The sequence below is a fragment of the Mugil cephalus genome, chromosome 6, assembly GCF_022458985.1.
Source record: "Mugil cephalus isolate CIBA_MC_2020 chromosome 6, CIBA_Mcephalus_1.1, whole genome shotgun sequence".
In the NCBI taxonomy this organism is placed as follows: Eukaryota; Metazoa; Chordata; class Actinopteri; order Mugiliformes; family Mugilidae; genus Mugil; species Mugil cephalus.
The window spans coordinates 2,274,352-2,294,772 of record NC_061775.1 but is presented as its reverse complement, the minus strand read 5'-3'; the positions used below and the strand labels follow the sequence as shown (position 1 = coordinate 2,294,772).

The 20,421-nt window shown below is 39.7% G+C and overlaps 3 protein-coding genes across 4 annotated transcripts; all 3 read left to right on the top strand.

The window, feature by feature from the left end:
* Positions 1 to 1,002: 1,002 nt before the first annotated feature.
* Positions 1,003 to 4,357, top strand: plaat1 (phospholipase A and acyltransferase 1). The gene is made up of 5 exons (XM_047587646.1): positions 1,003 to 1,288; positions 1,951 to 2,000; positions 2,334 to 2,472; positions 3,402 to 3,670; positions 4,173 to 4,357. Exons 2-5 carry the CDS (start codon positions 1,974 to 1,976, stop codon positions 4,272 to 4,274), a joined length of 537 nt encoding a protein of 178 aa, XP_047443602.1. The 5' UTR covers positions 1,003 to 1,288; positions 1,951 to 1,973; the 3' UTR covers positions 4,275 to 4,357.
* A 965-nt stretch (positions 4,358 to 5,322) lies between these two features.
* On the top strand, positions 5,323 to 12,223 carry ftsj3 (FtsJ RNA 2'-O-methyltransferase 3). The gene is made up of 21 exons (XM_047588121.1): positions 5,323 to 5,492; positions 5,647 to 5,752; positions 5,931 to 5,977; positions 6,071 to 6,150; positions 6,286 to 6,385; positions 6,657 to 6,851; positions 6,962 to 7,077; positions 7,234 to 7,338; positions 7,691 to 7,791; positions 7,903 to 7,986; positions 8,075 to 8,245; positions 8,357 to 8,492; positions 8,587 to 8,783; positions 9,177 to 9,294; positions 9,390 to 9,471; positions 9,636 to 9,801; positions 9,914 to 10,008; positions 10,699 to 10,801; positions 10,961 to 11,144; positions 11,276 to 11,370; positions 11,509 to 12,223. Exons 1-21 carry the CDS (start codon positions 5,426 to 5,428, stop codon positions 11,762 to 11,764), a joined length of 2,604 nt encoding a protein of 867 aa, XP_047444077.1. The 5' UTR covers positions 5,323 to 5,425; the 3' UTR covers positions 11,765 to 12,223.
* A 580-nt stretch (positions 12,224 to 12,803) lies between these two features.
* On the top strand, positions 12,804 to 20,100 carry clcc1 (chloride channel CLIC-like 1). Of its 2 annotated transcripts, XM_047588133.1 has the most exons (12): positions 12,804 to 12,887; positions 13,033 to 13,185; positions 13,269 to 13,379; positions 13,709 to 13,819; positions 14,075 to 14,296; positions 15,467 to 15,607; positions 15,725 to 15,824; positions 16,998 to 17,095; positions 17,225 to 17,371; positions 17,478 to 18,125; positions 18,217 to 18,267; positions 18,912 to 20,100. In XM_047588133.1, the coding sequence occupies exons 1-12, from the start codon at positions 12,822 to 12,824 to the stop codon at positions 18,993 to 18,995; spliced, it is 1,932 nt and encodes a 643-aa protein (XP_047444089.1). In that variant the 5' UTR covers positions 12,804 to 12,821; the 3' UTR covers positions 18,996 to 20,100. The 2 variants fall into 2 exon arrangements, with proteins under 2 accessions (XP_047444089.1, XP_047444090.1); XM_047588134.1 differs by lacking the exon at positions 18,217 to 18,267.
* Positions 20,101 to 20,421: the final 321 nt, after the last annotated feature.

Here is a 20,421-nt window from a genome sequence, read left to right as displayed (position 1 = left end):
GGCACAAGGACAGGGGTTCGTTTGACTTTCAAATATATGCTTTGAATCGTTCTGGTTGTTGTGTTACTTTGCTTAAGATTTGGTTTTGATTTTACCCAGTACAAATGATGACTGAAGTGAGTAGTTAAATAACCATTAAACTAAAAAGGTGAGTTCTCTGGGGAGCGTAAAGATTTCTATAAAACACCATTTTCTATAAGAACCATTCTATACCTTTCAGAATACACATGTATGCCGTGCAATTTATTTTAAATTATTTAGAAATATTTACAAATGTAACCCGTCCAGATCACAATCATTTGAAAAACTCTATTTACTTTACAGCAGCGAATGCTTTATTGTACTTTGAAATCACAAGTTCCTGTCCTCTCCAGGCTAAATGTGCTTAACTTGACGCGACTTCCCTCTTTATTACGAGGACAAGGGGGCGGAGACAAGCGATTAAACGAATGGCGGACAGCAGCCAATCAAGAAGAGTCAGACTCTAGTCCCCTTTACTGTAGCTGAACCTCTAGTCCAGATATTATGATTGATAAGGCACAGTAATCTGTTTACTACCTTAAAAACAGCAAATCATATACCGTAATACCTTTAAAAATGATGCATATTTATCTTGGCACATGGTTAGACTCAAACAGCTCCAGAGAGAAGACAGAAGAGTATTAGAAACAGGACACAGTAGTATTCATTTTGAACACCACATTCAAACTAATTCTAAAAGAAACTCATAAATGGACTGATGTGGAGCTTCGAATGAAACACATTTTGGTAACCCCCCAACTCTTCCTCTAAAACTACCATCATGTTGACATTAATGACTTTCAGCTCTCAACATTTAATGGCTGAAATGCGATCTGGTAAACTAAACACACACAATATAAATTCCACTAGGGAGCATTGTGAACATGCACACTGGGTGCCACACAAATGTCACCTTTACAAGCTCTGAGATCAGGCAGCTTTCAAACACACAGTAACTTTTATTCAGAAGACCTGCCACGGCTGCATGTGAGCTGGACAAAAGCAGAGAGGAAATGCTTCTCTTTGTGTATATCTGTGCGTGACCTTAGCAACTGTGGCAAACTGCCATCAGTCAGGACAGCGGACACTGAAATACCTCCACTAGGACTTCCAGCCTCTCTCTTGGCTTTGAGATATTCAACAATTGCTTGTCGCCTCAGGAACTTGGGATCAATTTGTTTTTTTCTTGCAGGATATTTTTATGGTTCTGTGCGGATTTATGATGGAGAATTAAAATGATCAGGAAGAAAAAGCTGCTGGTGTTTGAGTAAGTATTACTTTAGTGTGCATTTGGTTGGGAGCTCAGTTAGTATCCTTGATACAATTAACTACACAATTATTACGGTGTGAATTATTATCATTAGTGGATGTTTAATGATGCCGATGGAGTTTTGGTGGGCTAAATAATACATAACTTTCTATTTACAGTGTGGCTTGAGTGTTATACATTAATAATAAGATGAATATACTCATTGATCTCCCGGACAGGTATAGCTTTCACCCCATTCAAGTGTAATTTCGGTCCAAACTAAACTCCCCTAATTGTTGAATTGACAAAGCTGATGGAATTGGGAAATTGATGCGTGATATTTTACTATGTGAAATAACCTGAGCTCCAACTATTTTTCTGTCAGCTTCCCCATTGTGTTAGTGCCATTGTCACCACAGGTGACACAAGAGCTTACGTGTGTATTGTATGTGTGTGAGCTAGTGTGTATTGTGAGTGTGTGTGTGTCTGTGCCACTGGGTGACCTTTACATTGTACCATTCTATCTAGCATTCTCTGTCTTTGGGAATTTAGTTTGGAATTTTGTTATTTTTGCCTTTTGAATCTTGTCTTATCACAAAGAAAATACATAGTTTATCTGTTTGTTCTAGCAGTTTTGTTTTAACGGCTGACTTGAACACCTCCCTTTTTCTTCCTTTCAGAATTTGTGGAAGCATGATGTGGGATGGATAAACAACAACGAAACTCTGCTGTAAGTTGACACAAAGGACCAAAGTATGACCCCTATTTACTGCTACAAATCTAGCAGCTTACCTGCAAAGAGGAAACATGCTAGTAGGCATTTCAATACTCAATTTACAGCTAGAATTTCTCTAGATTTTAACTTTTATAAATTAAGGCAATCACTGCAGGGTTTGCAAAAACTTAGCTGAAAAAGTATGTTTCTCATGTGCTTTACATGCATTCTGAAAGAATACTACATTATTAATAAATTGTCTTTTTAAAACTCTTATATCTATGCTTGCATGTCAAGAAAACAATGCGTCGGCCAAATCACACCGTCTCTCTCTCACTCTCTGCATAGATGGCCTCTAATGACCCTGAACCCCCTGACTTCTCTGGTGACCCCCAGCCTGGCGACCTCATTGAGATCTTCAGACCAGCCTATCAGCACTGGGCTCTTTACCTGGGAGATGGTTACATCATCAACTTAACTCCTGTTGGTCCGTAAAATCTTCCAACTGAATCCGCTGTAACCTTAAATGAAAATACCGGCCTTTATCCAACAATTTTCCTGGCAAATTTGACCATGCGAGCCAGGAAAACATTTGTTTTTATCTGGACATGATAGTTAAGAGTGTCAAATGCATTTCCCCATTTAAGCAAAGCTGTTCTTTTAAATGTTAGTTTTGTGTTGATACTCAACACAAAACATCCAGATTTAAGCCATTACAATCCATGACAAACTAATGTTTTAAAATGGCATACACTTTCAGTCTCCTATAAGTTGCTGCTGTCAGAAGTAGAAATTATAAGGATACAGTAGATATACTCTAGATAGTAGAGGCAAATGGGCTCAAAAGTAAATTAATTTCCATGTATCAAAGGTATGTTTGCATTATGTACTGTTTTCCTTCTTTTTTCTTTTGCTAAGATTAGACATTTACACAGTATTTAGCGATGCTAAAGTTTGGAAGTTATGTTTTGGTTCTTATTTTCAGGCATTTCTCAAACTTAACACAAAAGTCCTGGAAAGATAAGTGTCTTACGAAATGGGTCCAGTGGGAGAAAAAACAATCTGTCTCATGTGGTGACATTCACTTCTCACACTGGTGTGAGTAGATGGTCTTTTCTTTTAGTTGGTTTTGGCATAGTTCTCCTAGTTTCGGTTGCTTCACGTTTCAGAATTTAGGGCGTCTAATGGCTGTTACTTTTGTCCAGTGTATCCGCAACTTAACAAAACTTGAAAATTGCTTCTCAACTGCATCAGTCATGGGGAAATAATTTCTTTATGTGGAATCTGAAGTCTTAGCCTTGTTTACTTTATTCTCCTAAACATATCTAACGTCCTAACATATTCACTTTTGGTTCATTGCCTTTTACACTAGTACACTGTGTAGAGAATGGTCCCAAGCTCTCCTTCTTTCCACAGATGAGAGCCAGGCTGCAGCCATGTCCAGCGTGAAGTCCGTCTTCAGCAGGAAGGCAGTGGTGCGCATGCAGCTGCTAAAGGAGGTGGTGGGAAGCGACTCGTACCGTGTGAACAATAAGTACGACCACAACCACACACCCTTGCCCATCTGTGAAATCATCCACCGAGCCCAAGTTCTCATTGACCAGGAGGTGTCCTACGACCTGCTGGGGAGCAACTGCGAGCACTTTGTTACCCTTCTGCGCTACGGGGAGGGGGTGTCCGAGCAGGTCACTTACTGTTTGTTTTGCTTCTGTCTCATGTGCCATCAGGGCAAAATACAAGCTTTCCCCTCTTTTGACCGCAGTGAATGAAAAATCTCAAATGTCACTCGTGTTTCAGAAGACAATCAGATATTTAAATCAAACCTTTCTATCAAGTACATGTAACCATCATGTTTTCATTTGGACATCTGGCTTCTGTTGTGCAGTTGGTCTATTTTTTACCAAACATTCTAACAGAAAAATAGACCAGATGCAACAAGCAGGAGCAAACCAATTCACTAAAATAAAAATGCTGCCACTTTTCTGACAGGTTTAAATTCTAATATTTCCCTTTCCTGACAAGGGTCGTGTCAGTACATCCAAATATAACTGCTAAAGTCTTAAATAAGCTTGGCTGGTTGTGGTAAGGCATTTGTTTGGAGGGGCAGGTGATATGTTTGCTCTAATTTATTCTGTTCTTGCACCATAACCCTCAGTCCACATCCTGTGCTCCTCATTGTCTCCGCAGGCTACACGGGCCATTGGGGCCATCAGTTTGGTGACAGCAGCAGCCAGTGCCTTCTCTGTCCTGGGACTGATCAACACACGATCCAGAAACAGGCCCTTCTGACAGCTGTGTTCTTCACTGAAGGGTGTTGTCCCCCTACATACATGCGGCTGCGATAAATTAAATAAAGCATTCATTAAGATTAAGTTGCTGTGTTACTTGGTTATAAAACTAGACCCCTGCATTTGTTTACAATACTATCATGGCTATTTTGATTTTACTGTTGAGATTTTTTGTCCAGAGAAACTTTGAGAAAGTTCAGTGTCTCCAATGAGGAACGAAAAAACTAAAACCAAACTCAGTTCTCTTTGCATTGCATTAAAGTGTAAAAGTATAACTTTCAGACAGGTGAATAACAACTACTACTACTAGTACTATTAGTACTACTACTACTACTACTACTACTAATAATAATAATAATAATAATAACAATAATAATCTTTCTAAAGATGAATCCTTTTCCTGTATGAGGCAAGGAACCATATATGGTCACTTCAGCACACATTTTAAATTTCATCCCTACAACCCCCTTTCAGTGAGGTGTAAAAGCATGTGGTTTTCCAATCAGCCAATCAGAGAACGTCACCCAAACATTCACAGCTTGAACGCTGAGCAAAACTGATTTATTAGGTGCCATGAAAAAGTATCCTAATGTTTTCTAAGTGTCTGAATCAGAACTTATGTTCTAATGATCTGAATATGTGTTTACAATTGTTTACCACTCAAGGGCAAGGAAACATATATGGTAAATTCACTAATATTGACTTTCTTCATGAAAATTCAAAAAGAAATTCACAAAAGTAACAGTCTTCTGATGTCCTATGATAACACGCTACGATTGAAATTTAGAATTTTCAAATATTTCAATGAGTGCCCTATAAAGTGTTCAAGTTACAAAATTTAATCTAAAATGTTGGTGGACTAAATATTAAACGCCTCAAAACAATTATATATATTATATATATAACATATTTTAACTAAACATGAGTGAACTCATACGACAGCATTTACAGGTACATTGAGTAAAACCGACAGCAGGTGGCGGCCACGTCCTCTGAACAACGGAATCCAAACAGGGGAAGAAGAACTGGTGTGACGTCGACAGCCTGCGTCCGGACCGTCACACGTGTTGTTTTCATGTACTAGTGAGTTCTTCTACTTCGACAGTGTGATATTTCGTTGTTAGAGTCTAGCGTGAAACCACCGCGACAAACATGGGGAAGAAACTTAAAGTCGGAAAGACCCGAAAAGATAAATTCTACCACCTGGCAAAAGAAACGGGTAACGTAGTAGTCCCATTAAACACAAGCTTTGAAACTTACCATTACCTTAGCACGTTTGCTAGCTACTCTGCTACCATTAGGACAGGTGTGGGTTTAGAGTCTGTAGAGTGTTGACATCCAGTCTTTTAACCCGTGGCTTGTTAATTTCCCAGGATATAGATCTCGTTCTTCCTTCAAGCTCATCCAGCTCAACCGTAAATTCCAGTTTCTTCAGAAAGCCAGAGCTGTGATCGATCTGTGCGCTGCTCCTGGTGGATGGTAAGCAGCACCTAAAATTTTTATGAAGTCCCATATCCAGGGATAAAATAGTACTCTCACTTAATTTTTCCATCCTGTTCACTTGTAATGTTGAGATACTCTTCTGTACTTCTATGAGCATTCTGTTGTGAAAAATGAAACCTCCACGAAGGGATGTATAATCTAATCTCCTTTCCAGGTTGCAGGTGGCCTCCAAGTTTATGCCTGTTTCAAGTCTCATCATTGGTGAGTGACATGACTATGTAATAATAATTAGTTATTCTCTTTTTTTTTTAATATATACTGAGAAATCTTTAAATCTGTTTTGCTTCCTGTTAGGTGTTGACCTGTTCCCCATCAAACCCATCCCCAACGTGGTGACGTTACAAGAAGACATCACCACTGAGAAATGCAGACAGGTGAGGATGCTGCTGCTCAGTAAAATTCTTAATCACGTTGTGGCAGCGTCGGAGCGAACACGTAGATATAGAAAGCATCCCTGTTTTCCACAACACTATTGAAAATTCCTGATTCACTGTGTGTTTCATGTACAGGCTTTACGGAAGGAGCTTCAGACCTGGAAAGTGGATGTTGTGTTAAACGATGGAGCGCCAAATGTGGGAGCCAACTGGCAACACGATGCCTTTACACAAGGTGAGATAAACAGTCAAGATGTTAGACTTGGAATTTGACCGGTGCATCGTTTAACACAACTTCAGATGATTTCTAGATGTGATTGTTAGCCATACAGTAAAAATCTTTTATTCTTTTAGGAGGTTTTTTTTTCTTTTGAAGAAATAATCAGACATAATCGAGTGCATTAATCATCTTTTCATTTTGTGTATTTCTAACATCCCTGGCTCGTTCATATGGTGCGTGATTGCATTGGTTGATATTTGTCTAACTTCTCTATCTTCACCCCTAGCCCACCTGACCCTCATGGCCCTGAAGTTAGCCTGTGAGTTTCTGACCAAAGGTGGCACATTCGTCACGAAGGTTTTCCGCTCCAAAGACTACCAGCCCTTGCTCTGGATCTTCCAGCAGTTCTTCAAGAAGGTGCAGGCCACGAAGCCGCAGGCATCTAGGAATGAGTCCGCTGAGATCTTTGTTGTCTGCCAGGGTCAGTGGCAGCTACAGAATCCTTTCTTTTGGTTTTATAATATATTTTTCATGTTTCATAACCTTCGCTCCCCAGATCTTACCTAAACAAGGCTTTTGTGTCATTACCAGGTTTTGTTGCACCGGACAAAATTGACAGCAAGTTCTTTGACCCCAAGCATGCATTCAAAGAGGTGGAGGTGCAGGCCAAAACTGTGAGGGACCTGATACCTGTCAAGAAGCCAAAGGTATGTATGCTTGATGAGCTGTGGTCAGATTGCAGATAAATCCAAGTAAAGAATTTGATCATGATAACAACTCTGACCATAATTGTCTTTAGTGATTCATATAATAAAATAAACATTTTACCCTTCACTAACTAAGCAGCTCTTCTTGTGTTGCAGGCGGAGGGATACACAGATGGTGATCTAACGCTCTATCACAGTTTCACAGTGACATCTTTTCTGAAGGCTGATAATGCTGTAGACTTTCTGGGAAAAGCCAGCGAGGTGAGGCATTAGTTCAACTGATGCTCAAAGTTTCTGCTTTTTCTGCCTTTCACCAGACAGTCCTATTTACTGTTAATCACTTATATAAAAAAGAAGTGAGTTTGAAGAAAGTCAAGTGTAACTTATGACATATTATCCCAAAGTGAATAATTCTCCACTAAATTCCACAACACAAGGTATGTTGCCTCAGAGAGGTCATTGAAAGACAGGAGGTTAATCATCATGGCTGTCTGGATTTAAATTTATCATGCTAAGAAAAAAAAAGGTCACCCAGTGGTTGCTGAGCGTCTCCCATTTTCTGTAAGGTCCAATAATATCTGGAATGCTGTTCTTCCTTTTCTTTGTTCTTTAGATCATGTTTGACAATCCAGACCTGGAGTCTCACCCAGCCACCACTAATGAAATTAAGGAGTGTTGTCGTGACATCAAAGTCCTGGGCCGCAAAGAACTCCGGTGAGACTTTTTTTCAGTGTTAGTTTTTTCTTTTTCTAGAAATGTTACAGATGTTGGACGTTAACATGTCTGCATGTGTGTATTTTCTCTCTGCCATCGTCACATCTGCAGCCTGCTGCTAAACTGGAGGTCCAAGCTGAGGAGATACCTTGCTAAGAAACTGAAGGAGGCCAAACAGCTTGACCAGGAGATCAAGTAAAGTCTCATTTTACAAACAAACAATATTGTGTTTTTAAATAAGTGTCAGAGTGGATTTAAAAAGTCCCCTGTGCTTTATTTTTAGCTTAAGCTCTGATGAAGAAGGCTGTCATTCAGAGGATGAACCAGACAAGAAGGAGAAGAAGGGTGATGATGATGATGAGGAGGAGAAGGAGGAGGATGAGGAGAATGAGGAGGAAGAGATGGAGAAAAAACTGACAGAACTGAAGGCAGAAGAATTGGCAGAGCTCAAACGGTACGGCAAACACTCTGCTCTATATTATTTTTCTGTAATTTTCTATTTGTTACTTCCTTGAATTACATTGTATATTGGTCTTGCAAATGAGTTTGTACAATTGTCCAACAGGAAGAAGAGGAAGCTGTTGAAGGAGCGGAGGAAACAGAGAGAGAGAGTGGAGCTGAAGATGGACCTGCCAGGTGTCTCCATCGCCAGCACCACTGACTCATCCTTGTTCTCTCTTGGCACCTTGAAGAAGCAAAAGGTGAAGGCTACACGCACTTTCCCAAGGAAGATGCACAAAGAAGCCGCACACGATTACATTGTAATTAATGGTTAATTGGTCATTTGTCCATCAGGTGCTGACTGACATATCTAAGGGGGACATGAAGTTAGCAGAATCTCTGGAAGATGATGGAGAAGATGATATCTACCTCTCTGACGATGAGGATGACGAGGCTGATAAAATATCCCTGGCGTCTGACTTAGATGACGATGATATGGAAGAAGTAGACCAGAGAGCGAAAGAGCTGGAAAAGAAAGCACCAAAGAAGAAGTAAGCAACCATTCACACTGGCATTTGAATCTAATGTAAGAACCTACATCAGTGTGTGAGGGGTCGTGTTTTACCAAGACAATTGTTTATTCTTTAATGAAAGATTTTTATATTGCATTTATGTCTGATATATTTTATATAATCTGATTCCTAAAATTGTTCACAATTATGTTATTTCATCAGGAAATAGCCAGTTCCAACTGTATTTAATTTGAAACCAGTTGAATTTCAAATAGTACAGAGGAATTTTATTAATTTACCATACTATTTAATAATGTATGAAATAAATCAGTCCATTATTTCAAATCCTGCTCCAGCCAGGTTTTAGTAATAATGACCTATCACAGAAAAAAGGTCAGGCTGCTTATTTCCTTTTTTTTTTTTTTTTTCCAGGGTGAAATTTTCTCAAGAGGAGGAAAATGGTGATGAAGAGCAAGAGAGTGGCTTGATAGTAGAACTGGAGGGAAAGGATGAAAAGAGAGAGCGAGAGTCAAACTTGTGGTTCAGCAAGGTTTGTCTTATGTGTGCGTTTGTGACATGTACAATTCCAGCCATTCTTCTGTTGTATCTGCCTTAAAAACGTGTTGCTGTCTTTCTGCTCCGTAGGGAATCTTTTCTGAAATCAACCTGGAAGGCGATGCAGAGAGCGAGCTCAGACAGACAGAGTGGCTCCAGACCAAACAGATGGGTAACGACCTCTTCTTTCTATCCTTCATTTCCTGAAACCTACACATGTTTGTGAAGTATTTTCTCCTGATATGAATGTCATATAAAAGAATTGTTTAATTTTTGAAAGGTTAATTGTTATCGTTAATCTGGCATTGTCAAAATAATGAATTGGGTGTTTTCTAGGAAAAGGCAGAAAGAGGAGAGCTGAGGAGGAGGAGGAGGAGGAGGAGGAAAAGGAGGAGGAGGGCAAACCAGAAGCTGGACCACCAGAGGAGGAAAAGGCAGGACCTTCAAAGAAAGCTATGGAGGAAAGTGACAGCGACTCAGATGACAGCAGCGATGATGAAAAGTAAAACCTCATTTGTGTTTTTTTCCCCAAAATCTTATATAAGTGATGGTAGGGAAAGTTATTCCTACCATTGGCAATGCTAAACCATGTGCTTCACTGTTGGTTTTTGTAGGGAGATCAGCAGAATGAAGCAGGCCAAAGTGGCTGGTGCGATGTCAGCAGAGGCCAAAGATGATGACTTCCAGGTTGTTCCCGTGGAAAGTACCAGTGAGTATGAGAAACATTTAAAGCTTGAAACTGGGAGGTGAACTGGTTGCGCATAACAGAATGTTTACAGCTTATGTTTTTTTTTTTGATGCCAATAGAGCTACTCAAGTCAGAACATACACTGATCAGGCGTAACATTATGACCACCTTCCTAATATTGTGTAGGTCTCCCTTGTGCCTCCAGTGTCTCATCAGAGAATGGACATGGGTCTTCTGAGGGTGTCCTGTGATGTCTGGCAAAAGAATGTTGTTAGTGGGGGACTTTGAGTCCTATGGGTTGAGGGGAGGGGCCTCTGGATCATTCCACAGATCATTTTGGGATCTAGAGTATTTGAAGGCCTGCATCCTGCTGGGGATGGCTGCTGCCATCAACGAGTGTCATTACTATGGGGTGGGGGTGCCTGGTCTGGTCTAGGTGGGTGCTACATGTCTAACATCCACATGCCAGTTTCATAAGTTTCCCAGCAGAACATTGTGTTGTTACAAGATGGTCAGTGTTATTTACATCACCTGTCAGTGGTTTTAATGTTGTGGCTGATCAGTGTGTGCTTTGTTTTTCACATAGACAACCAGCTATGTTGTGAATGTATTTGTTCACTTACTTAGTTAAGTGTTACTGACTACTCCACCATTGGGTTTGTAGTTTAGCAGGAAGTAAATATAATGTTTTAATTCCCATCTTGTGTTCAGGTAAGAAAGCTAGGATCCTGGATGCAGAGGGCCTGGCCTTGGGCAGTCAGATTGCTACATCCAAGAAGAGAGCAAGGGACTTGGTGGACAACTCCTTTCACAGGTGTGTGTGGAGGTTCAGTGTGTGCTCACCTTTTTAATGGTTTTACATTTTATTCCAAAAACTATTGAAACACAGTACGATCCACACGGTTGCTTTGGGTTAATAACATGAATGATGCATAATGTATCTGTACTGAAAGCTGATCGTGTCCTCCTGTAGGTTCGCGTGCTCTGAGCAAGAGTGGGAGGTACCAGAGTGGTTTCTGGATGATGAACGTAAACACAGAAAGAAGCCAGTGCCAGTCACTCAGGAGATGGTGGAGGAGTACAAACAAAAATGGAAAGAGATTGATGCACGACCCATCAAACGAGTTGCTGAGGCCAAGGCTAGGAAGAAGAGGAGGGTACGATCATTATATCTAGTATCCTGTATAATATAGATCCATTTAAGACATACAAACATATCCTCTTAGCTCAAGAAACGTCAATTAAATGTACCGATGTTAATTCATCACTTTCTGTGTGAATTGTGTAGATGTTGAAGAAGATGGAGCAGGCCAAGAAAAAAGCAGAGGCTGTTGTCAACACAGTGGACATCTCTGAGAGGGAGAAGATGGCTCAGCTGAGGGGGTATGTTGTCAAATGTGTGGAGCAGAATCTGCGCTTCAAAGGAAAATAACCACTCCATGAATTTTTGGCTTCCTATTAGCTAATTCCTGCCAAATGATATGGTCAATAACGTTGCTTTGCTTTTTCTCATTCTGTTAGTATCTACAAGAAAGCAGGCTTGGGGAAGGAAAAGCGAGAAGTTACGTATGTCGTGGCTAAAAAGGGAGCCGGTAAGAAGGTGAGACGGCCTGCTGGCGTCAAGGGAGTCTTCAAAGTGGTGGATGGTCGCATGAAGAAAGACTTGCGGGGAATGCAGAAGAAAGAACAACACACTAAAGGGGGCAAAGGAAAAGGAAGACCGTCTAAGGGTGGCAAAGGAGGGATGAAGAGTGGCAAAGGCCGAAAAGGAAAATAAATTTGAACCCGTTACACTTTCACAATCCTGTCTTTCTATCTATTAACCTGCCTGGCTTCGTGTTCCAGGTGAGCATTTATGGAGCTTTTACACTAGGTTGCTTCTGTTCAGGCTCCTGTACCATGGACAAAGGGAACTTTGATTGTCTATGCCCCATTTTTAGCAATCTTGGCTGAAGTTCATCAAAGCCCTGGAGACTTCAGATATGTCCTGGAGTTTTACAACACTGGTGTTAAAGTGTACGTCTTTCTGAAGATGGAGAGTATTTCCTTTGGACCTTTGAATGGTCAAGAAAAGACTGAACTGTATGTCAGATGTAACGACAATAAATGCGTTCTTCAGTTTCTGTAAATATTAAATATACATCTTTGAAAAAATGTTTTGTTGAGGTTGTATTTTTTTAAAACAATTTTGCTTATGTAATAAATCTTTCTAGTGGTCTTTGTGACTCACATAACATTGCTGTATTTGTTTTCTGGGGAAATTAAACTGACATTAGCAGGACGTTAGGTTTGTAATGATCAAGGAGACACAGGGAATTGTATTTGTAATCTGGATCCTCTTAAATGCAATTAAGGATTATTTTGTTTTTGGAGGCGTAAAAATAAAAGGTAAGTGATTATGTATAATCAGACCAGGCAGATGCCAAAGAGACAACTGGAAGTAACTGTGTCATTAGGTAAAAATCCAAAGTACCCCAATCACAGGTGAACAACTGGCTGCTCAGTTTACCTTCACATATCATGTGTTAATCCCTGAGCGGTGCACAGTTAAAATGGTTTTGACTGCTTTCTAAACCATTTTAACCTACTCAGCTGCTGTAAGTACAGTTTTGTGGTCCTGATAGTTTTAATTAAATAAATGTTGGTGTTGGTGTATGTGCAGGTTGATAAAGTTCACGGTTATTTAAGATATATCATTAATTTTGGTCTTCTATACCAAAATTACAGCAAAAATGGGTTTTCAGGATCTTAGGAAAAGTTGGGGAAGAACTACATTTCCCGTGAGCGTTTGTGGTGTAGTCTGCCGTAAAGCGTTTTTTGTCGTAATCGCCGTAATGCGGAACTGTTTATGTTACGTTGGAGAACGAACTACGGACCCTTTCACGAAACATATCGAGTGTGTAAGTATCTAATAAGCAAGTTTGAAGTCACAATTTATGTTGTAACTTTAGTCTTAGCAAACGTAGCCAGCTAACTAGCTTTCCTGGTTTGGATGCTACTACACCCGCTGCCCGCTGGCTAACTCCGGACGGTTACCTGGGAAAGAGCCCCCTTCTCCCGGCCAGGATGCTACTTTTTGTTGTGGTGTGCGGCCTGTCACTATCAGTGATGGGTCAGCAGGTGGACCAAGAATGGCTCGACCCTTACGATATGCTCAACTACGATGCAAGCACCAAAACGATGAGGAAACCTGCTGAGGTTGGGCGATTGTTTTGACACTTAACTGTAAAACCGTAGCACCGTGTTTCTGGTTTAACAGTTGATGTGTGTTTGCCTTGCAGCCAGAAAGACATTATTCTAATGTGCCCACCAAACGAAGAGAGTACACTCAGGACTCCAGCCAGGCTGAGCTGACGTCTTGTACCAAACAAGTAGGGGATCTACAGCTACAGGTTGGTGATTGCATTAATTCTTAGAACTTCAATTACAAAGTAGTTGAGTGTGTGCCTCCAAATATGTTAATGTAGCCATAAAGGGGTCTAGCAAATAATTACATAAGTACAGATTCGAGTAGTGATCATGTTGCACATAATTTACAGCCATAGCAACAAATAGGTTGTTAACTGGTGTTTATGCCTGCCAAAAGGTAACTTTAAGGAACAGCAAAATTAACAAGCTTGTGATGTCATTGAAAACAAGCCTCTGTCTTTTATGGAGACCTCGAATTGCAAGCTGTGAATTCTGTCAGTCACTGCAAGTATTTAACTTTGTTTTCATTCAGATTGAAGATCAAAAAAAGATGATCACACGCATGTCACAGCAGCCTACATGCAATCCAGTGTTCAAGAGATTCCTTAGCAGACTCCTGAAGGAAATCCAGAGAGTGGGCGTGGTAGGTTGTAATGCCACACATTTGATGAGAAATGATGTGATTGCTACTGTGTTTTTTTTTTTTTTTTTTTTTGCTAATGTAGAATGAATTGTGTCATACCCATCTGGCAGGTTATGTCGTTTTTGAATTTTCTTTTGAAATTTGATATTCCTAATGTTTTTATTTATTTATTTACAATGAATCAGCAAAACCCTGGTTACATAATAATTTTAGTTATTTAGCAACATTAAAACACTGCTTCTCATTTCTCCACAGCCCAGTGACTCCACAGACATCTTCTATGATGCCAAAATCAAACTGTCCAGACAAGCCTTGACAGAGATTCAGACGCTACTGGAGGGTGAAGACAGATGGAGAACAGGGGCTCTGGACAATGCTGTCAGTCAGATACTGGTGGACCTTAAACAGCACGACTATGAGGCCTGGAAGTGGCGTTTTGAAGACACCTTTGGCATTGAGCTTGACACACTATTAAAGGTAATTTTATTCATTATCATTGCTCTTGAGTCTTTACCACCCCACCCACCCAGGCCACGAACTGTTTGTGCCTCTTCCCTCCAGGAAGAGGTTCAGGAATATAAAGACAAACACAAACAGACTGAGACACAGCTTCTTCCCCAGAGCTGTGAAATCCATCACCCCATCTCCTCACATACCCCCCCATCCAGAGACTGAGTATTAAACCCCTGCAGATGCCAGATAGACTCTGATACTGCACTGCACCTTGTCTAAACATGCTGCTATACATGCAATATTCATACTGGTCACTTTAAATATCCTTGATTGCACTACTACCTCTCATCTTATTTTATTCTTAAATTCTATTTTTTATTTTAATTTGTTATTCTATTTTATAGTTCCTATTCTATATTTACACTATTTATATATCTCAGGTCTGTACATTATACCAAGAGCTGCTGAACAGAATTTCGTTGTGCCTTGCATAATGACAATAAAGATTCTTGATTCTTGATTCTTGATTTAGAAACCTGTGATATTTGAAATAAGACTGGCTGCATTAACATGGAAACTAGTCAACTAATCATTTTAATAGTAATAACCCCTGGGCACATATTAATCCGTTAAGGAATTTTGAACCAGATTAAGAGAGTGGATGTAAATCCTTGATAATCTGTTGAACATAGAAATATTTGCTTCAAATAACCATGTAAATGCTTAATCTGATTTCTGGTTGGAATAAATCCACACTTTCTGCACATATTTGTCCCATGTGGGATTGAGATCTGATAGGGACATCTTCTACTGTTGAATCAATTTACTCTGTTGTAAATATTGGAGTGGAAGAAAAGATTTTTCATCTGTTCGATTTCTGGTAGGTTTAACTTGCCACTGAGGGCAGAACCTGTTTTTGCATGTCAAATAATTTCCATTCTGATTAGCCTAATTTTGAGGAATCATTTAGTTAGCGTCTATGTAAACTGTTAAGTTGGAATCTCTAATCAGAATAATTTCAGTAGCGTTGAAGAAGCCATCAAGGTTCTTACACTGTATTAAGCAAAAACACGTCTGTGGTAGTAAGGTGTTTTTTTTTTTTTGTTTTTTTTTTTTTGCTTTTTGTGTAAGTTGGGTGTTAGTTGTTTTCAGTCTTGTGTAACCTGTCAAGTTGTGTTCTTTTCTTTGTTCAAGATTGGAATGTTTGTTCTGATCTTAATGGCTATCATCAGCACGCAGCTGTGGTCACTGGTTTCCTGGTTCGTGCAATTCAAGAGACTGTTTATTATCTGCTTCTTCGTCAGTGTCATCTGGAACTGGTTCTATCTGTACAAGGTCAGAACAGTTAATTTACACTTCCCTCATTTTTGGTATTTATTGCACAAGTAATAATAGTAGCATAATAATGTTTTAAATATGTTTTTTGTTTGTTTGTTTGTTTTGTTTTTTCAGATTGCTTTTGCTGAGCACCAAAACAATATAGTAAAGATGGACAGCGTCTATGAAAAATGCACTGGAGTAAAGAAGATTGACTGGAGTGATAATCTGAAAGGTAGACATGTATGCGTATGTTCTATCAAACACTCTGTATCTGTGGAGCATCTGTTTAGAATCCAGTTTGTTGCCCAAATTCAGAATCCCCAATCTCAAGAAACTGCACAATAAGGACAGACGGTATTATCATGATTATGATCGCTGGCTTGTTTCTGAGCCAGTAAGTTGTGGAACAACCCTCACATCAGACGTTATTTGATTGAGAGTCATCACTCGATGTCTTTTGCAGTGGTATTCAATAAGTTTTAGTTAAATGTTTTTTGATTTAAATGTTTTGCAAGATATGTAGACAGTACAGCAGTCTCAGCTATGTGAAATAAGAATTCTGTTTCATTTCATGATTTGTTTTCTGGCAGACTGAAACCAAATGTTTAAATGATCCACATAAAAATAGGCTATTTTCTAAAGCTGCAGAGAGCTCATACTAGCTGCTTCTTGTTTGTTACAATCTCTACAACGAAGCTGAAGATTGCAAGCGTGGTTTTAAATTAATGGCCAATACACCAGATATCCCCTTTAATGGACAGTGATACCAAGACCTGTACTAAAACAATTTAATGTGTAACCTCTGTTTAAGATCTTTCATTGTTGTTTACTGTTTATTTAAGAAAGGGACAGTGCAATTTCATAGAACACATGATTACCCATGGTTAAAAAAGCCAGAATTAGCCAGAAGGCTAGTTTTCATCTGTAGTCCCCTGGCCTTGATGTAAAAAAGGCAATAAGAAGCATACAATACATGTACAATATAATACAAGATACATAAACAACACTTACTGTATAATTAAAAAAAAAAAAAAAACAATCAAAATACAACACAACATTTTATCATAACATCAAAACATCAGAGCATCACAACATATTTTAGTGTTGGCAGCTATAGGTGTTGATAAGCCACGTTTTCAGTTTTTTTGTAAAGCCCTTGTATGTCGTGAGCAGTTTAATCTCCTCAGGTATTGAGTTCCACACACTTGCACTCCTTACTGACCAGGCCGACTTACTGAAAGTGCTCCTGCGCAAAGGAATATAACAGTCACCTCTGACAGAGCCTCGAGTGACACGCTCAAGGCTGTTTCTTTGGCTGATGAACTCTGCCAGAGGATCTGGAGCCAATTTATGGAGCACTTTGTAGGTCAGTTTTAGGTCTGCAAATGATTGTTTTCCTGCACAGAGTGGTACAGAAGCACCTGGACTCTTCAAGATGACCCTTGTAAGAAATACTATGAAGTCCTAATGGTCAACCCCATTCTGCTGGTACCTCCAACCAAGGTAGGTCACTATACTGTTTAATTTTCTTTTTATATTATTCTGTCCAATAAATGTTTCATTACATCTTTAAATTGTGCATCTGTTGTTCATAATTGTGTACATACACACCTCCTTTTTTTAACTGTTTAGGCGTTCTCAGTTACCATTACAACCTTCATCACAGAGCCATTGAAACACTTCGGCCAGGGAATCAGTGAGTTCCTTCGAGCGCTCCTGAAGGATCTACCAGTTACCCTGCAGATCCCTGTCCTGCTCACTATTGTGCTGTCCATTCTGGTAACAGTCTTGTTAAATCAACATTGATTCCCAGATCAACAAAACCAGACGCTCTAGACATCTCTAAACTGATATATCTTTATTTGGTTATGTAACTCTTCCACAGGTGTTCATGTATGGAAGTGTGCAGGCAGCCTTCCAACATGGTATCATGGCACCTCTACGCCGCCCTCGAAGGGATCCGCCTCATCCAGAACTTCAGCAGCCACAGCCTCATCATTTGAGGATCGAAGACCATGGTTACTTGGCAGGAGGAGATGCACCTACACCTGCACCTGCACCTGCACCTGCGCCTGCACCCCAACCAGCACCCCAACCAGCACCTGCACCCCAACCAGTGCTACAACGTGCCCCAAGGCAACAAGGCGACGATCCCAGATTACACAGGAATCATGTTCGACAGAGGCGGCTCAGGGAAGAGCCACCCCGAGTGGTCCAAGTAAACACCATAACAAACGTTGGCGCTTATTACAGTGAAGACGAAACAGATGCTCAGCAGCATGAGGAAAGTCCTGAGGCAGAGCAGAACCCCTCTGCTGAGTCAGATTCTGAAAACCAGCAGGAGATACAAGGAGCAGGTGCTGCCAGGTTTTCTGCTGACACAGCCCAATCAAAAACTAAACGCACTGAATCCAATTCATCTAAGTCAAAGCATAAACCCTTAACAGGGAATAATAACCTCCCACAAGATGAAGTGAGCAGAGAAGGTGCAGCACACAGATCTCTACCAGCAGAAAGACAGCCTCATGTTGAGGTGAGTTCTAAGTGAACCAAAATGCTCAATAGTGCTTCTTAATTGTGACTAACGTTCTAAATGGCCGTGTTATTTTTTTTTGATGCTTCAGCATTCTACATGCACTAATGGGATGGTGCATATTCACATGCGACATAAATTGGTAAATAAGTAGAGCAAATATTTTAACTAGATTTTATTTTTCCATTTTTTTTCAGTTGTGTGTTGTGTCATGACAATAGCTGCTAAGCTTGTATCGTTTGTTTTGTATTATTTACATCACATTTTTTGTTGCTCACATACCTCTGAAGTTGGTCTCTTGATTACCTATGATAAGCACAGTGGCGTTCAACGATAAGTCCTGGCAAAATGAGTAAAGGGTTTTGTTTTTATATTGTGCTTTTCTACCTGTTGGTAGTGTCATAGAATCTATATGTATATATAATAGACACAGTGATACATCTACCCTTTCACTCACACAAGCACACACCAGTGCCATGCACTGGGAGCAGCTAGGGGTTCAGTGTCTTGCTCAAGGACACTTGTGGCATGTTGTGGGGATTAAACCGCTAAACCTCTGGTTTGCTCTCCCTACTGAGCCACAGCTGCACACATTGTCCCACTGGCTCCCAGAAATAAAAGGGTTGAATTCCACTGCTTATTGGTAAAAGTTTTTTTTTAATTAATTTATTTATTTTTTATCTTGGTTTATAAGCATGTTATCTATATTTACAAGATGTATTTTATAGTTTTTGGAATATGTTTATATATTGTAATATATTTCATACCTTGAACCCCTCACTGCAGGTCCTGGAACGTGAAGAGGAGACCTCTTCTGTCTCACTGACGAACCTTCCTGTTCAGGAGACAAGGCCGGCTCTGGGAGAGTAGACTGCTTCTTTAGGTTCATCATGGTGCAGGAGATGGGAAACTATGCCAAGGTTTAAATGTTAATTAGCCTTTTGTAATTTAAAATAGAAAGAACACAATCTTTAAGATGTTGAGACATTTTTGTGACTCTTTACTAGAAGGCTACTGACAACTTCATTCTGATTTCCAGCAGCAGGAGTTGGCCAAGTCAGAAATGTCCCTTAGTATTTGGTAGAAAAGAAAAAAGACAAAATAATATTAGTATTAGATATATGCTTCCCACAAAAAGATTTTAGTATGTTCATTCAAGTGTGCTGGATATGTTAACAGGTAATGCTGTGCCAAAACGTCAGTTATATAAGGATGTTTACACTGTCCCCAAAATGGCAAAGTATAGCGTTTTGGTATTTGCACTTTATTCTTTTATTCTCAGGTATATTGAAGGGATTAATACATACTGAAACTTGGGTCTCTTTTTTTTTGATATCAGGAATTTCCACCTAGCTACACATTTGTATTTGACCAAGAAATAAATTTTAGTTGTTGTCCACTTCATTGCTCTCTCCAACATGATGTTAAACATCCAAACTGATGGAATGGATGGAGAGTGGTCTGCAGTAGATATCATGAATTACATTTTTTTAATTAATAAGGATAGGCCCTTAAACTTCAGTAATGTTTGTGCAAGTTGTAGCCAGGTAAGGACAATTTTAAGTCTTCGTGTTACCGCAACAGGTGAAAGTTGCCAAAAAGTAAGTTTTGTCCTCAAACACAAGTGCAACTGAGTGTTTGAAAACGGTATCTCATTTTGATTCACCACACTCACTCTGGAAATGTCACTTAATCAGTATCACAGCAGAGGGCAGCTAATTTGCTGCAATCCAAGACGAAGAAATGTAGTCCATTTCTACAGCTTGAAGAGATGGTTTCTTGTCAGGTGGGGGTATAATAATACCAAACCATCTAGGCAAACCATGTCACATGGGAGGTATTCATTTACTTAATGTAATTAGAACTCAGTGTTTGTTTTTCCATGTTTGTTCAAGATGCTGTGTCTCTTGTACAGAGTAAAACATACAAATACAAAAACTCCTTTGCAATCCAATAAAAATTTTGAAAGTTAAAAGTATGTGTTGTGAGAGTGATTCAATTCAAAGATACTATTGTATTTATTGTGGAACCACAAACTGTATATATTTATATATATTTATTTATTAGAATCTGCAAAGACATGCTCGTTAGGCTGATTGGTGATCCTAAATTGACTGTGAATGGCTGTTTGTCTCTGTGTTAGTCCTGTGATGGACTGGAGACCTGTCCAGGGTGTACCCCGCCTCTCGCCTGATGCCAGCTGGGATAGACTCCAGCAACCCCGCGACCCTAGTGAGGTATGGAAGACGAGATTAGATGAGATATTAGAATCTGAGCATTTTAGGTTGAATTGTGG

Excerpts from the sequence above, each read along its gene's own strand:
- ftsj3 (XM_047588121.1), top strand. The coding sequence starts at position 5,426 with ATGGGGAAGAAACTTAAAGTCGGAAAGACCCGAAAAGATAAATTCTAC. Across the intron at positions 5,753-5,930 it reads TGCGCTGCTCCTGGTGGATG|GTTGCAGGTGGCCTCCAAGT; the intron begins GTAAGCAGCACC and ends TCTCCTTTCCAG. Across the intron at positions 6,151-6,285 it reads CCACTGAGAAATGCAGACAG|GCTTTACGGAAGGAGCTTCA; the intron begins GTGAGGATGCTG and ends TTTCATGTACAG.
- plaat1 (XM_047587646.1), top strand. The coding sequence starts at position 1,974 with ATGGATAAACAACAACGAAACTCTGCT. Across the intron at positions 2,473-3,401 it reads CATCAACTTAACTCCTGTTG|ATGAGAGCCAGGCTGCAGCC; the intron begins GTCCGTAAAATC and ends TTCTTTCCACAG. Across the intron at positions 3,671-4,172 it reads GGGAGGGGGTGTCCGAGCAG|GCTACACGGGCCATTGGGGC; the intron begins GTCACTTACTGT and ends TTGTCTCCGCAG.
- clcc1 (XM_047588133.1), top strand. The coding sequence starts at position 12,822 with ATGCGGAACTGTTTATGTTACGTTGGAGAACGAACTACGGACCCTTTC. Across the intron at positions 13,380-13,708 it reads TAGGGGATCTACAGCTACAG|ATTGAAGATCAAAAAAAGAT; the intron begins GTTGGTGATTGC and ends GTTTTCATTCAG. Across the intron at positions 15,825-16,997 it reads CTGGAGTGATAATCTGAAAG|AGTGGTACAGAAGCACCTGG; the intron begins GTAGACATGTAT and ends TTTCCTGCACAG.